At 45.2% G+C, this 15248-nt stretch overlaps 2 protein-coding genes across 5 annotated transcripts; both read right to left on the bottom strand.

The window, feature by feature from the left end:
- Positions 1-3424: 3424 nt before the first annotated feature.
- Positions 3425-11003, bottom strand: LOC146498743 (ankyrin repeat and SOCS box protein 13-like). The gene is made up of 6 exons (XM_085137720.1): positions 10446-11003; positions 8712-8899; positions 8451-8607; positions 8239-8373; positions 7782-7973; positions 3425-7525 (listed from the first exon to the last, which is right to left on the bottom strand). Exons 1-6 carry the CDS (start codon positions 10486-10488, stop codon positions 7398-7400), a joined length of 843 nt encoding a protein of 280 aa, XP_084993846.1. The 5' UTR covers positions 10489-11003; the 3' UTR covers positions 3425-7397.
- A 772-nt stretch (positions 11004-11775) lies between these two features.
- On the bottom strand, positions 11776-14407 carry asb13a.1 (ankyrin repeat and SOCS box containing 13a, tandem duplicate 1). 4 transcript variants are annotated; one of them, XM_085137717.1, is made up of 6 exons: positions 13893-14407; positions 13182-13369; positions 12821-12977; positions 12609-12731; positions 12187-12378; positions 11776-12073 (listed from the first exon to the last, which is right to left on the bottom strand). In XM_085137717.1, exons 1-6 carry the CDS (start codon positions 13933-13935, stop codon positions 11916-11918), a joined length of 861 nt encoding a protein of 286 aa, XP_084993843.1. In that variant the 5' UTR covers positions 13936-14407; the 3' UTR covers positions 11776-11915. The 4 variants fall into 4 exon arrangements, with proteins under 4 accessions (XP_084993843.1, XP_084993842.1, XP_084993841.1 ...); XM_085137716.1 differs by having other exon boundaries at positions 12609-12743; positions 13182-13357; positions 13893-14405; XM_085137715.1 differs by having other exon boundaries at positions 12609-12743; positions 13893-14403.
- Between the last annotated feature and the right edge of the window lie 841 nt (positions 14408-15248).

The raw sequence follows: 15248 nt of genomic DNA, 5'->3' as shown, positions 1-15248 counted from the left end.
GGCAAATGAGGGGAACTGAGCGGACTGCTGCATGAGCTAAAATCATGTCGGCAGCAACCACAGCACTGATTCTGACAGCGATCACAAGACTACAGTCAATGAAATCTAAAGTGTGAAAGTTACAAAGCATCTTATTTTCCCTGACTTTAAACAGGAAGTGCATGTCCTGTCCTCTTCCTCCTGAGCGTCCACATTTTGTGCATCACTCCAGTCACATGCGCTATATATATAAGTAAGTAAGTATAAGTAAGTATATAAGGATATACTGACTTAACATGAAGAGATGCTAAAGTTCAAACGAGGAGAGAGTGATTAAGGTGGCTTTGAACATGGTGTGGTTATCATTGGTACATGGACTGGTCTGAGAAATTCAGTAACTGGTGATCTACTGGGATCTTTCCGCCCCAAAGTCATTGGGGTTCACAGAGAGTGGTTTGAACAGAGGAGATATCCAGGAAGTAGCAGCTCTCTGATGCCAGAGAGAAGGATGGCCAGACTCCTTTGAGCTGACAGGAAGGCAGCAGTAACTCATGTAAACTACTTACAGAAGAGCACACGTCCTACTCCCATCTACCCTCCCGTCATATTTCTTTTCAAGATTTTCTTATTTAATCACTAGTGTACATATATTTATATTTATAGATACATATATATTTAGTCATCTTTTCTCTTTTACCATGTCTCTCTAATATTTAGCTCCTTACTATTTTTATATTTTTATATTTTATTTTATTTTATTATATTTTCTCCTACTGTATCATGCTGCTGAGTGACTGCTGCTCGTCAAACACATTTCATTGCAATGTTGACCCTGTGCTAACTTGCATATGACAAATAAAACTGAAACTAAAACTACTCTGAGTACAGCTGAGAGCACAGGAGGTGCTGCTGTGGCAGCTACGGGCAGCAAACTGAGTTAATAACGTTGTTATAGCTGTGAATGGCAGCTGCTTGAATTCAGCACATTAGATAAACATGAGCTTTCCTCTGACCCACACGGCTTCATGTAAACGTGAGTTTGAGCTTTGAACCCTGAACCAATCAAGTCATATATACACATATATCCAAGTTGGTGTGGTGGTTAGCACTGTTGCTTCACAGCAGGAAGGTGCTGTGTTTGACTCCACCTGCCTTTCTGTGGAGTTTGCATGTTCCCCTGCGTCTGCTGCTCCCACAGTCTTCGGACGCGCAGGGTTAGGTTTGTTGGTTTGAATCCAAATGGTTGTGTGTCTGTGTGTCAGTCCTGTGGTAGCTGGGATAGTTTCATATTGTAAAGACTAACACAGAGAAATCCCCAATAATCAAACAGCCACCTGTGAGCAAGTACTTGGTGACAGTGGGAAGGAAGAACTCCCTTTTAACCAGGCTCAGGGAGAAGCAGCCAGTGTGCCAGTGTGATCCATTTACCTGTCGTGTGATCATGATGAGTGCTCTGTACAAGACAGCCAACACATTTGTGTACACATGCATCTTTAATACCTGCAGTTTTACAGATTTGTTTCATCTATAAACACCTTGCTGTGCTTTAGTGCGTCATGTTTGGTTGTTTGGGACTTTTGGACTCAGTCATTGGTTACCGTGGAGCGGCTGCAGAGCAGGTCACCTACTAATTGGAAGGTTGGTGGTTCGATCCCTGCCAAGCATCCTTGGGCAGGATCCGAACACCAAGCTGTTCTCTGATGCATCCATGGGAGTGTGAATGCTCTATGCAGCACGATATAAGAATCGGTCCATCGACCATCTTTAAGAGTCTTCAATGATGGAACGACACGGGAGAAATAAAAAGCTACAGTGCTGTCAACAGTCATGCTGGTCAGAAACGGTGTTTTCTAGAATAAGTTGGCCCGTTCAGCACCTGCTGCTGTGATCTGACACTGACTCCATGATGGCCCGGGCCAGCATGCAGGTCCTGTTGTTTCTCTGAATTCATGCAGGAAAAGAAGGTCAGCAAACACATCGTTAGTGCACTTTAAGTTTATTCATCACATGCAGAGCAGTTTAACAGCATGGATACTGAGGACACATTGTGTGTTATCAGAGGTGTGGACTCAAGTCATTAATTTTATGACTTTAGACTTGACTTGAAAAAATGTTCTAAGACTTGTGACTTGACTTGGACTTTTACACCAGTGACCTGGGACTTGAATTGAACTTGAACCAGTTTACTTGAAAAGACTTGATATTTCACCCCAAATATAAAATTTAACATGCATATAATATAGAAAGTGTGCACCATTAATTCAATTCATTGATTCATTTATTCAAACCACACTCCGTACGTATGTGTGCGTGAGCTGTAGCACAGCCAATCAAATTAACCAGATTAAAAACAACAACAACAAAAAAAAAAACGCTCAAAAATGCTGCAAGGAGTTATTTTTTTCAGGTACATAAACTATGAAGTAGTCAACAAAAAAACGAAATGCAATATGCAAAACATGCAAAACATGAGAATCACAGACAGAGATGGAACAACTTCCAACTTTCTCCGACAGTTGAAGTTGCATAAAGAACGGTAGGTGGTGCTTCTCTTTTGCTACGACGAGACAGCTGACTTCATCTAACTAGCAAATGTTGTCCAGGCTCCGTTGGTGATACAGTTTTTTTTTAATGTGTATGATATTTTTGTCATGCGATTTTAAAGCCGGTCCTACAAGCGCATCCAAGAATAACATGCAGCTTATCTCAGAACTGTTGGTGAAAATTATTCTTGGAGCGAAGTTTAATTGAGCTTCATCTTATAGAGGTGCAATTTCACAATTTGTGTATATTTTCTAAGTTCACTATTTCGTCATGTGTTGAGAAAAACACAGATTTTCAAATTACATGGTCTAATATTTACATTTAGCATAACTACAACATGCTTTTTTAAGACTCGAAAGGATTTGAAATTCAAAGTTTCAGACTCGTGACTTTACTGGGACTTTTACACCAGTGACTTGAGACTCGACTCTGACTTGCCTGACATTACTTGAGACTTGACTTATGACTTGAGGATAAAGACTTGAGACTTGCAAAACAATGACTTGGTCCCACCTCTGTGTGTTATTGATCAGGATTTTAATGAGTGCTCCAAACATGAGAGAGAGCTGCATCTGTTCAATCAGCAGAAAAGAAATACTGTCTACAGGAAGCTTTGATTCAAAGCTCTGTTATGACTGAGAGACGCTTCTTATCTTCAATAGCTGGACGCTGCCCTCGTGTCTTCAGCCCAAGGCTTTGAAACCAAACATCTCATAGCAGTTATTTTCAGCCTCAAGCAGAGGATTTGATTTGTTGTTGAAGGCAGCGCTCCGTGAGAGCTGTGCTTCCAAACCATTTACAGGCTAACATTACAACGACCCCGGCTGCATTTCTTTCACATGAGTAACAGCCTGACATGGTAAGTTTGTAGGAATCTAGATTGTGATTAACTTTTTACAGCTTGACAACAGGCCAGCATCGTGAAGCCCGCTCACGTTTGGGGTGAGAGCCAAACGAGGGAGTGAACTGAGAGATTTGGATGAAGCATGAACTATGAAATGTTGGTTCTGAATTCTTGCTGAAGCTCTGTCAGACCAGCAGTCAACACAGCAGGTGCTGATCTCCACAAGCGCTGACAGACGCCCCGTGCTCTTTAAAGCTAGGAGAGGTAACTGTGCCTGCTGGCAGCTGAAGATAGCGGCGAGGAGAAGTTGAAACACTGAAGGGTGATGTCAGCAGGCCGCACGTGCACAGAGTTTATCCTTCATACCATCAGATGTGAGAGGACGAAAGGAGGAGAGTTCTCGTGGTTCACTCTCAGGCGATAACATGTGTCTAATAAATTCTTAATGTTAGTGAAAGGAGGCTTTACAGGAGCCAATCTAATGTATGTGGTCGAGTTGCTTCTTACACTCAACATAAACCTCAGTGTGAAACCGTCTGGTTGTTTTCTCCTCAATAAAAGATTCTCCAACCAGCTCACGGGTGGTTGTTGGGTTTGTGATGGAGGCTCCACCAAGAACTTCCTTGCAGTTTGGATGAAAATACCAACATTTGCTAACTATCTAGCTCGATAGTTAGCTAACTATCTATCTATCGAGTAGTCGCTAGTGTGAAATTGGCTGCAAAGATAGCTAGCTAGCTAACTATCTATCTAGCTAGCTAACTATCTATCTAGCTAGCTAACTATCTATCTAGCTAGCTAACTATCTATCTAGCTAGCTAACTATCTATCTAGCTAGCTAACTATCTTTGCAGCCAATTTCACACTAGCGACTACTCGGCAGCTGGGTGTGGGATCCACATTTCCCTGGTAAACAGGAGTTTGCAGAGCGACCTGCTGCTGCTGTTCTTTTCACATGGAATAGTTGCAAGTATGGAAACTATAAAGGACGGAGCCACCATTGTTACGCAGTCACAAAGACGCCGTTTGCTGGTGAATGTGACGAGAGGAGTGTACCTGCCTGTGAAACTGAGACGTCCCCGAACCCACACATGAAAGTTTGTACTAAGGCCACGCCCACATTAGCCCAGATAGGTTTGACAACGCTCTGCGTCCACACCAGCGTTTTCACAGAGTTAAAATGCGTCATTGTTTTGGAAAGTCTACGTTTTCGCTGTCCACACTGCGACGCAAAGCACCGTTTTCAAAATGCTGCGTTTTCCTTGAGCGAAAACGGCGTCTCAGTGTGGACGGGAACAAAGAGTGTGACACTCAGCACCACCCGGTGGTCATTCAACAGAACCCAGCTGTATAGCACTTCTGCAGCAGTTCACAGATGTGCGTCCACTCTCTGTGCAGGTGATGTAACCTGAGCACGAGTCAGTGAAAGTTGTGATTTGTGAGTATGTCTTTCTGAGATCAGCAGTGGTGTTAAAAACAACGACTGCTTCATCAGAAACCGTCTCTGCAGTTTCACTGCTGTGGACAGCTATGATCCATCTCACACACAGCGACCCAGAAGTGTTTCCTGTTTCCTGAGACGTTTGGCTGATCATTAAGACAAATGTGGGTCAATTTGGGAAAAATACATTAAAATGAATAAAAATGGGCGATGCTTTAAAACAGGTCAGGTGCTGGTTTGTTCTATAAAGAATGTGCTGCAGGTATTTACAGACACATGATCCAGTAACACTGATAAAGAGAGGAGTGTGATAAAGAGGCCTGACTCCCTTTCCAAAGATAAATCAGTTAGTAACTGCCAGACAGGGAAAAGAAACAATATAAAGAACTTTAAGGAATTCATACCAGCTGCCTGTGCCTCCTGTTAAAAATATTAAGAGCTGACAGGGCTCAGTGCGCCACCTGTGAAGCAGATTTAATGGAATAAATGTCACAAGGCTATAAATAAGTGACCAGGATCAGCGTCTCCTGGAACTGCACCAACAGGGAGCATCTGCAGAGTTTCTCACTGCAGCTCTGACAGCAGACTTGAAGGTATTTGCACGCCATGCCCCACTTCATCATTTCATACTTTGAGGCTGCGCTGTCCCAGCAAATCCAGCGTTTGGTCCAGAAACCATTCGCTGCTGACGACGCCTCTGCTTCCAAAAGCAACATCTCGTCTTCCTCAGCTTCGTTTCCAGTTAACAATAAACAGCCTCACACAGTCATGGATCAGAAGCACACTCTGCTCTGGTGGTGGACAGACTGTTTATGAAGCTGAGATTTAGATTAGCAAACAAGTCACACATCATCTAACTAACAGAGTCAAAGAGAAGGTGTGAGAGCCGCCGTCTCTGATAACAGAAGCTACTGTAGAGGAGACGAGTCTGTCAGTGCTGCTTATGTTTCCACTCGCTGTCCCTGCTGTCCCTGCGAGCCGACTAAACGTATCACATGCAGAGAGTGAAGAGCTGAGCTTATTTTAAAGTAGCTGCAGGACTAACGTCACTGTCGTTTCCTCCCGACTCGAGCTCATACCCAAAGATGTGCAGTGCAGCAGTGTTTCCCTGCTCTTCCTCTCAGACTCACAAACTATCGACCAGCATAGAAACGAAACATTAAATGTGTATCGTGTGTTTTCAACAGCATTAAAGGCATTTACAGCACAGACACTGTGCATTTAAACACTTCCTGTTAACAGGTGGTGATGTCACAACATCAGAGTCAACATCCACATATTTTGTCCACGTTCAACACCAGAGATGGGAAGTAACGCGTTACTGTAATCCGATTACTTTTTCAAGTAACGAGTAAAGTAAGGGATTACTATTGCAAAAAAGGTCATTAGATTAGATTACCGTTACTTTCCCGTAGGAACGCTGCGTTACTGCGTTACTAAAACAGTGAGTTTTTTGCGAGAATGTCTCATGACAGTGACGTAAGCGAGTGCGACGTTCGTGACAACAGCTGTGTGCAGATCAACAATGGATCATATATCGAGTGCAGAGAGAGTATGAGCGTGCAGCGTTTAAAGCGTGGAAGTACTGACCTTACTTTGAGTTTGATTCCATAAAAAGTGACAAAAACATTAGTGTCCGTTGTGCGTGGGAAGAAAACTTCTTTTTACAGCGAAAAAACCCCTAAACTTCCGAGCAAGCACCGAGTAGCTACGACGTAATGGGAAACTCACAGAGAAACTCGCGGATTCTTCCACGGACCGCTGCACACCTGCACCAGGGTAACCCTCCGCCTACCCCACTCCTGCTTTACAGGTGAAAATAGAGCAACAGGACCGCTAGTCTTTGACTTTATTTATTTGTTTATTATTTATTTCTGCTGTGTTTTACTTGCATCTATTTGAAAGACTGAGTGTAAACACAAAATTGCAGAAAATAGGTTTAACTGTTAAACTAATTTCTTCCAGTCAGAGAATGTTGCAGATAATTAAATGTTTGCTTGATGCATAAAGTTAAAAGATTAAAACTAATAAAACAAGTTTTAAAAAGAGACTTTTCCATTTGATTACATTTTGTATGATGATTATGCAGAAAAAGTAGAATTGGGCTGAAAGATCTATCACTTTATCACCTATTCAGGTTGTAAATCGTGTTTTTAAAAAGTAACTAAGTAATTAATTACTTTTGAAAATAAGTAATCAGTAAAGTAACTGGATTACTTTTTTGGGGAAGTAATCAGTAATTAGTTACTGATTACTTTTTTCAAGTAACTTGACCAACACTGTTCAACACACGTTAGCCTTTAAGCTAGCTTTGCAAACGAGACAGAAACAAAGAACGTGTGTGTGTGTGTGTGTGTGCGTTAGAGAGCAAGCCAAGTGAAATCAGTGTTACTCTGCTCTTTAAAAAGTTAAAAACATCTCATCTTACAGCAGCACTAATGCGATCACACAGCCTGAAGGCGCTGAGTGCAATAGCTGCTGCAGTGTTTGCATGGCAGGGTTCTTAAACTAAGTGAATCAGGCAGCAGCTCCAGAGCTGTGCAGTTTCCAGTCCTTTGAGCACCGCTCGGCTCCTCCTGCAGGTGGCGCTCACTGATAGCAGAGGTAGCTGATGATGAGTTTAGGGACCTCCAGCTGGCCTATGACATTTAGAGCCCTGGTGCCGAGCTTCCTCCTCACCGCCAACCTGCTGAGCTGCTGCAGACTCAGAGGAGAGGCTGAACACGGGGAAAACATGTCAAATCTCTGTTCATAACACATGCAAATGAAAATATGACATTTTTCACAAGAACAAAATGACGTGTCAGCCTCTAGAACACTGATTCACTGTCAGAGTAAAGCTGGAGAAGTGAAAGACAGCTGAGATCTGTGCATCAGAATATTATGGTGCAGGTGTCGTCTTTCTGGCGCTTCGTGGAAGTGAAAGTGATCCTCTCGTGCCTCCTGCTGGTGCTGCACACTCATTAAACTTACTCTCATAAGACTGTAGGCAGGCTGCAGAGGGAGAGCCCGGCGTGGTGTAGTCCACGGGTCTCCTCTCGTGCTGATCTCGAGCGTAGATGTTGGCTCCAAACTCCACCAGCATCTCGATCGTCTCCACCCGCATGCTTTTAGCGGCGTGGTGCAGCGGAGTCTCGTGCAGCCTGGCGGCGTTCACTTTAGCGCCTACGCAGAACAGAAACATTGAAGCCTGAAGGAAGACGTCGCTGTGGTTATTTAACACACATCGTTGCACCGCGGCGGTTCGTGCTGCGCCTCAACACAAAGCTCAGTTTCTCAGGGGGGCAAACGTACTGACGGGGGTGCTTTTTGCTCTTTCTGCAGCATGCAACTCTGCTCCTTAGACAGCGAGCTGCTGGTCTGCAGTTAGCACGCTGACTGTAAGGTAGCTGACATTGTGTTTGATGCATCCTGCTGTGCAGACCCTCACCTGCATTGAGCAGCTCTCTAACACAGGCCGTGTGCTCATTAGCACAGGCCACGTGCAGCGGCGTGCCGTAGTAAAGGTCATACGCCTCGAGACGAGCTCCCATGGAGATCAGCAGCTTCACACACTCAGAGTTTCCTGAAATACAAACATATATCAAATTAACTTTTATCTTCCAAAAACACAGACGAAAGCACAACGCGTGACACTCTCACCTCCCATGCAGGCCTCGTGCAGGGGGGAGGCTGTGCGGGAGGTGAGGGCAGGGTTCGCCTTGGCTCCGTACTGCAGCAAAAGCCTCACACACTCCAAACTCCCAGCTGAACAGGCATCACACAGCGGGGTGCTCCCGTCCACGTTCCTTGCATCCACCTGACAGCGTCATGGGGAGCAGAGCGTTTCTCATCACGCCATTTCTACCTGTTCGATCTACAGTTTGACAGACTGTGGATCACATTTCTGTGTCTGTGACTCACCTGAGCTCCAGCCTCGAGCAGCAGCTGCACACACTTGGCCTGTCCGTGGAGGCACGCCTCGTGCAGCGCTGTGATGGAATCCACGGCCACCATGTTGACCGAGGCTCCGCCCTGAATGAGCTCCTCCAGCTGGGAGGCCTGGCCGAGCGACGCTGCCTTGTGCACCTCTGTTCGCTCCGCCCAGCAGCCTGCAGAGGAGCACGTCCGATAAGAGCTGAAACCTCATCACATTTCCACCGTCTCATTTATAGCAGCTGTTCTGCTGAGGTTTCTCAGTCTGCATGTTACCTGTGGACACCTGTACACCTGTGGACACCTGTACACCCGCAGACCCGGGGCTGAACGCAGAGGCGATGGAAAAAGGCAAACCTGAGTGTCCTTAGGAATCTTGAAGGACTGTTTACATAAATATCAACATGCTGTGAAAGTTGCTTAATCTCTTCTGTCATTTAAAAACCTCCCACTCATTCACCTCCACAGCTTCCAAAATACTTTGATTTCAACAGTTTCTACTGGAAAAATATCAGATTTGAGGTACTGATCCCTACTGGGAGTGTCTTCCTATCCATCGTTCCCAGCTGCTGTAAACCAGTGTGAGCCTGTGTCTTTGTCAGTGTTAAATGAAGCGGACATGTAGGTCCAATAAGGAAGCTCGCATCCGTCTGCTCCCAGGTGTTGCCGGCTAAATCTAAACTTCACATCACTTCCACTTTCCCACGCTCTCAAGCTGTTTGTGACATCACTATTCTAGTCCAATCATCTTTCTCTTGGCCTTCTTCGGGCCAATCAGCATTCACGCCGTGTACTTCGCATTAACCTTTTCCTGTGTTTACTTAGCTTGCATCCACACCTGGGGCCAAGTCCAGCCGCCCATTAAAGGGGGCCTGTGTGGTGACAGAGTGGTACAGTGATTAGAACGTCATCACACTCCAAAAGGCCAGGTTTGAGTTTCCTGGCACCCTTTGTACCAGGTTTATTTGCTCTTTGTGGGGGTGCATGGACTTCCTCCCACAATCCATAATCATTTCACATACACACATACTGTGTGCCAGTGACCTTCTGTCAGTACGAGCTGCCCAGTCAAATCTAAAAGTGGACATGAATTAAAACATGCCAAAGGATGTTCATCTCAGACCGCGCTGCCATAAAGCTTCTTGCATCTTTGCATAGTTCGTTTAATATCACATCCTCTACAGAGACAAAGTCAAATGACTCGATGCGTGCTTAATCCTCCAGGTAAGAAAAAAAGGTTGATTCTGTTCATCTGGACGTAGCGAGAAACGTTTCGTCATCATCCAGTGACGTCTTCAGTCCCAGCTGACTGCAGGTGTCCCCGACCTTAAACGGGGCATTTACACGGTGACTCAAACCGGCACCGCTGACCTACAATGTGCTAATTGTCCAGACTGACCACTGATCAGCGATCAATGGTCTTTGATCAGTGGTTGTGATCGAGTTTGTGGTTCACGGCTCAGTGCGCGAGTTCAATAAGGAAGATTGTTTTCATTTTTTACCGCGTGCCACTGCTCGGTGTGTGCACGTGCAGGCCCGCGCAGGCCCATGTGGGCAGCAGCGAAGGCGTCTCTCACGTCATCGTCACGTTTTCCAGGTGAATAAATTCTGTGTAATGACATGACAGCTGTCATTACCTGCTAGCTACAGAACAAGGACTACGGTAGCCGGCTGCCAAACTCGGTTAACGACCGTCTCGTTGTTGTCTGCTCTCGTACTCACCGATGTCGCCAAAGAAATAGGGCCGAGACTTCTCCGTGTCCATCCCGCAGAACGAGCTGGGCTCACATGAAACGCGGTTACGGCTGTTTGTAAACAGTCGCGTCCTCGCGCTCTACGCGCGGCAGGAGTCACGTGACAAAACCCGACCTCCGCGGGCATGTTGGACTTTGTAGTTTTTACCCCAAACAAAACCGTTTCACGCGTGGAGAGTGCAACTAATATTTATTCTAACTCAGGTTAAATAATATCCTGCTATATAACGCCTGGTCACGATCAAAGCTGCAATCTGGTGTATTTAACCCACAGCAGCTCGTGTTGGATCCACAGAGGAGCTGCCCTGCAGGTCAGGAAGATTTCACACTCACAATATCTTCTGTTGAGAGCTCCTGTAGATTTTCTGTGAACAGGCTTTGATCAGCTGCTCTGAGGTTTCACTGAATTCAACAGTTTTATTTGACACGCTTGCTTGGCTGATTTCCATTCCCCACACTGACAGCACACCGTTTATGCTCTTTTCATACCAGATGGTATAAAGTTGGCATGAATTCAGTGAATTAATCTAAGTGTCATCAGCTACCCTTGATGTAATCTAATTCTGATCACGAGCACCACTGTGCACCAGTCACACACTGTTCTTTACTCTAAATCCATCACAGTGCACAAAACAACTGTAGCATCTCCTGGTGACCAACGCCCAAACAGGACAGCCATTCATCGATCGTCTCAGGGGCATCTTTACACAGCCTGGGGTCTTACCTGGTGTGACAGACCCCAGCCTCAGAGCTTGTTCCTGTGCTGCCATGATCAGCACCTCTGTGCTGTCTTCAGTCGAGCTGTATCCAGCCACTGGTAGGACTTCTGGATGTCAGCCACTTCCTCTATCTGGAGATGCAGGGGCCTGTCCTTCCATGATGGTGCCTCCTCTTCCTCAGGTTTCTGAGGTATTCACTGAGCATGCAGTTGGTTACAGGCATCTTCCTGATGTATCCGTGGATGTTCGTTGTCTCATCCTGGACTGTGGTGCTGACGCTCACCAGTCCCCGGCCTCCTTCCTTCTGCTTAGCACACAGCCAGTCAGGGTTCTGGACTTGACCCTCCATGCATGGTCAGGAGCTTCCTCGTCTTGAGGTCACTGACGTCTATCTCCTCCTTTGGCCAGCTTATTATCCCAGCAGGGTAAAATAACTTTGGTAGTCTGGCCAGCGTCGCGTAATGTGGAGTGGAGAGAGCTGACAGACCCCTGGCCATCACAGCTGAGCCGATAAGACAATTTCCTTTATGTGTTATAAATGTGTCAGAGTGCTGAAACAGAGCTTTATATAGATTATACTTGTTCTCATTCAGGAGTGAACTGGTTTAATTTGACATACAGTGTTGACTCCGTACAGAGATGTTCATCCTGGTTACATGTGTTTCATCTGAATAGCAAACATTTTTCAGGGGACATTTTAAACCTTGTCTACTAAATGTTCATGTGTAAGTCTGTAGGGATATGGGACGATCACAGTACTGGAGGTAGCTGTTGATGCGGTGGGATATATTCAGCTGGCTCAGGACCTCTGATGCTCTGGTACCCAGCATCCTCCTCACAGCAATCCTGCAAAGCTGCTGCAGGCTCAAAGGATTACCTGTCAACAACAAATGTTTTAACAAGACGATCAGGCCTCAAAAGCAAAAAAAGAGCAAGAGCGTAAGAACTTGAACTTTTTTGCTGTAACTCAGACACAACGCAGAACCTTACTTTCATAAAACCTGAGGCAGGTGTACGAGGGAGATGCAGGTGTCGTGTAGTCTACAGGCTTTCTTCCCAGGTTGTCGCTGGCGTACACATTGGCCCCAAACTCCACCAGCAGCTCAATCATTTCCACCATACCGACGCGAGCTGCGTGATGCAACGCTATCTCGTGGAACTTCACTGAATTCACATTAGCACCTGCATGATTCACAATCATGTAAAGGTCTTAGTCCAAAGACATGCACAGGTTAGATGGTACAGCTGTTAGTATGAGTGAACAGCTGTCTGTCTCAGCCCTGTGATCCAGAATAAACCCCGCCCCTCGCCCTCTGACAGCTTTGATTGGCTGCAGCACTCTCTGTAGGAGATTGGCTATCACCAACTGAACTTTCAAAATAAAACAACCATACATTGCACCGTTAACACACCTGCAGTTAGCAGCTCCTTGACACAATTCAGATGTTCTTTAGCACATGCTATGTGAAGGGGAGGCCCAAAGTGGACGTCAAATGCCTCCAGCTTGGCACCGCTGGCTATCAGCAGTCTCACAACTTGGGGGTTACCTGAGAGGAATGTGGAGCGTTGTTTATAGGGAGACATGTGATAGCACGACAGCGTGTTGTTCCTGCTGAAGGTTTACCTTGTATGCAGGCCTCGTGGAGCGGTGAGGCAGTGAGAGCTGTGAGGGACGGGTTCACCTTGGCTCCATAGTCCAACAACAGCTCGACACAGTCCAGGCTGCCAGCAGCACAAGCATTACAAAGAGGCGTGCTACCGTGGATGGTGCGTACGTCCACCTGGAACAAACAGAAGAACATTATCTAGCTATTCTTTAGGTAATCTACAGAATTGTAGGTCCATGTTAAGACCTGAACAACAAACATCGTTTGTGAGGCTGTCACAGAGGGATTCTGCACCAGAGAGCATCACTTTGTACCCGCTGTGTTAAGGTGCGCGACTCCCAGACTCTGCACCGGCTTGTAGATGAAGCCGTGCCTCACCTGGGCTCCTGCCTCCAGCAGCAGGCGAGCACAGCTTGGATGAGCCTGGATGCAGGCTTCATGTAGAGGAGTGATGTTATCCACAGTCACCATGTTGACAGACGCTCCGTTTTCTATCAGCTGCTTCAACTGCAAAGTCCTGCCGTGGGATGCTGCTTCGTGCAGAGCAGTGCGGTCTGCCCAGAAGCCTCACACACACACACACACACACACACACACACACACACACACACACTCACATTAACACAACAGCAAAGAGATGGCTGAAACAGCTTCCATTAACCAGCTCCATTATGTGTAAACCCAGTAAACATGGCAGCAGTACTGGGTGGAATAAGTCAATATCCATCAACGTCATGGCAAAGTGTCCATTACTAATATATGAACAAGGGCAATATTTAGACTATTACAGAAATAACTAAGTCTTTTTGCCTCATTCATCATGTTTAGTACAAACGTCCATTAGTCTTGTAAATGTCGCATTTGCTCTTCAGTTACAGAGGAACTCCGAGCATGTTATCTAGCTGTAAGCCAGTTAGCTACCAAATGACTTGGTCTGTGTAGCTGAACTTTCTCGACACTGACGGGACTCTGTTATTCTCCGCCTACATTTCCCGGTTAAAACCCGCTTTTGGCAGCGAACACACGGCTTTATAATCAGACGTCAGCCGTGAGCTGAGGTGTAAACCGTTAACTGCTGACGATGCTTACCGATGTCGCACAGAAACGAGCGGCGGGCTGCTGTCACCTCCATGATTACAGGTTACCACACACTAGTGATGGGTCGTTCGCGAACGAAATGGCTCTTAGAGCCGGCTCTTTGAAGTGAACGACGCGAGCCGGCTCCTTATTGGGAGCCGTGAGGTTTTTTTTTTTCTTTCTCTCACCCTCTCTCTCGCCCTTTTTTCCGCTAAACTCCGCACGCGCGGCCTGTACTTTGCGCTGGGCAGAGGGGGGAGGGGCGTTAGTTACACTCGCAGTAGCACAAGAACAGAGCCAGAGAGAAAGAGAGCGAGGGACAACAACGTCACATTAGAAAGGTATAGTAATCATCCACTATTTTCAGTTGCAGATGATAAAGGATTCAGAAATCATGCAGGCCCATATGACAGAGAATGTGCATCTTCTTTTTGTTTTAATATTTTAATTTATATTTAATTGTGTTGTGGTTTGCAGTGTTTTGTGTTGTTTCACGTTAAATTTGTTTAAAAGGAAAAAGCAGAAAATTTAAATAGTTAAAAGTTTAAAATGTAAATAGTTGTTCTTTGTATTGTATGATTTATTTATTACATTTTATGTGGAGTGAATAAATAAAGTATATTTATGGTGGCCCTTAGAGACAAAGGAGTACAAACTCCAAAACATGTACAAACTCCAAAACACGTAAAAACTCCAAAACACGTAAAAACTCCAAAACACGTACAAACTCCAAAACACGTACAAACTCCAAAACACGTAAAAACTCCAAAACACGTACAAACTCCAAAACACGTAAAAACTCAGAAGCAGGCACAAACTCCAAAACACGTACAAACTCAGAATCACGTACAAAAGACAACAGAAGTGCTCTAGGATGCTAGGGCGCAGTGTTGAGCGTTTGTTACCTAGTTGCTACACAAGCCAGGAAGTATCAAGAACCGGATTTGGTGTGTGGTAATAACAGGTAAATGAATTTTTTTTTTAATTATTTGAATAAATATGAGTGCTTGTCTATAAATACACAAACAATACGCACATGCTTTCAATTGTGTAATTTAAGTGATCTGGGTAGCTCTGTTTTGGAAGTTCAGTTAACACTAGAAATGTGTTTTGGAGTTTGTATATGCTTTAGAGTTTGTACGTGCTTTGTCTCTAGGGGCCATATATAAACATATATAAATAAAACCACTTTTTTACATTAATAATTCCTTTTCTGCATAATTTTATATTATTGTTAATGATTAAATAATTAAAGCAACAAAACAACCTGAAGAGCCGGTTCGGAGCCGAAAGAGCCGGCTCTTTTTAGTGAGCCGAGCCGAAAGAGCCGGATCTCTAAAAAGAGCCGGAAATCCCATCACTACCACA

The sequence above is a fragment of the Neolamprologus multifasciatus genome, chromosome 17, assembly GCF_963576455.1.
Source record: "Neolamprologus multifasciatus chromosome 17, fNeoMul1.2, whole genome shotgun sequence".
Taxonomy (NCBI): domain Eukaryota; kingdom Metazoa; phylum Chordata; class Actinopteri; order Cichliformes; family Cichlidae; genus Neolamprologus; species Neolamprologus multifasciatus.
Note: the sequence above shows the minus strand (reverse complement) of the source record. Positions and strands in the feature narration are given on the sequence as shown.

What these genes read in the sequence shown, in the direction of transcription:
- LOC146498743 (XM_085137720.1), bottom strand. Translation starts at nt 10,488, where the DNA reads ATGGACACGGAGAAGTCTCGGCCCTATTTCTTTGGCGACATCG. An exon ending in TGCTCGAGGCTGGAGCTCAG is followed by an intron (nt 8,608 to 8,711) that starts GTGAGTCACAGA and finishes TGACGCTGTCAG; the next exon opens with GTGGATGCAAGGAACGTGGA. An exon ending in CTGCCTACAGTCTTATGAGA is followed by an intron (nt 7,526 to 7,781) that starts GTAAGTTTAATG and finishes CCCCGTGTTCAG; the next exon opens with CCTCTCCTCTGAGTCTGCAG.
- asb13a.1 (XM_085137715.1), bottom strand. Translation starts at nt 13,935, where the DNA reads ATGGAGGTGACAGCAGCCCGCCGCTCGTTTCTGTGCGACATCG. An exon ending in CAAGGAGCTGCTAACTGCAG is followed by an intron (nt 12,379 to 12,608) that starts GTGTGTTAACGG and finishes TGAATCATGCAG; the next exon opens with GTGCTAATGTGAATTCAGTG. An exon ending in CTGCCTCAGGTTTTATGAAA is followed by an intron (nt 12,074 to 12,186) that starts GTAAGGTTCTGC and finishes TGTTGTTGACAG; the next exon opens with GTAATCCTTTGAGCCTGCAG.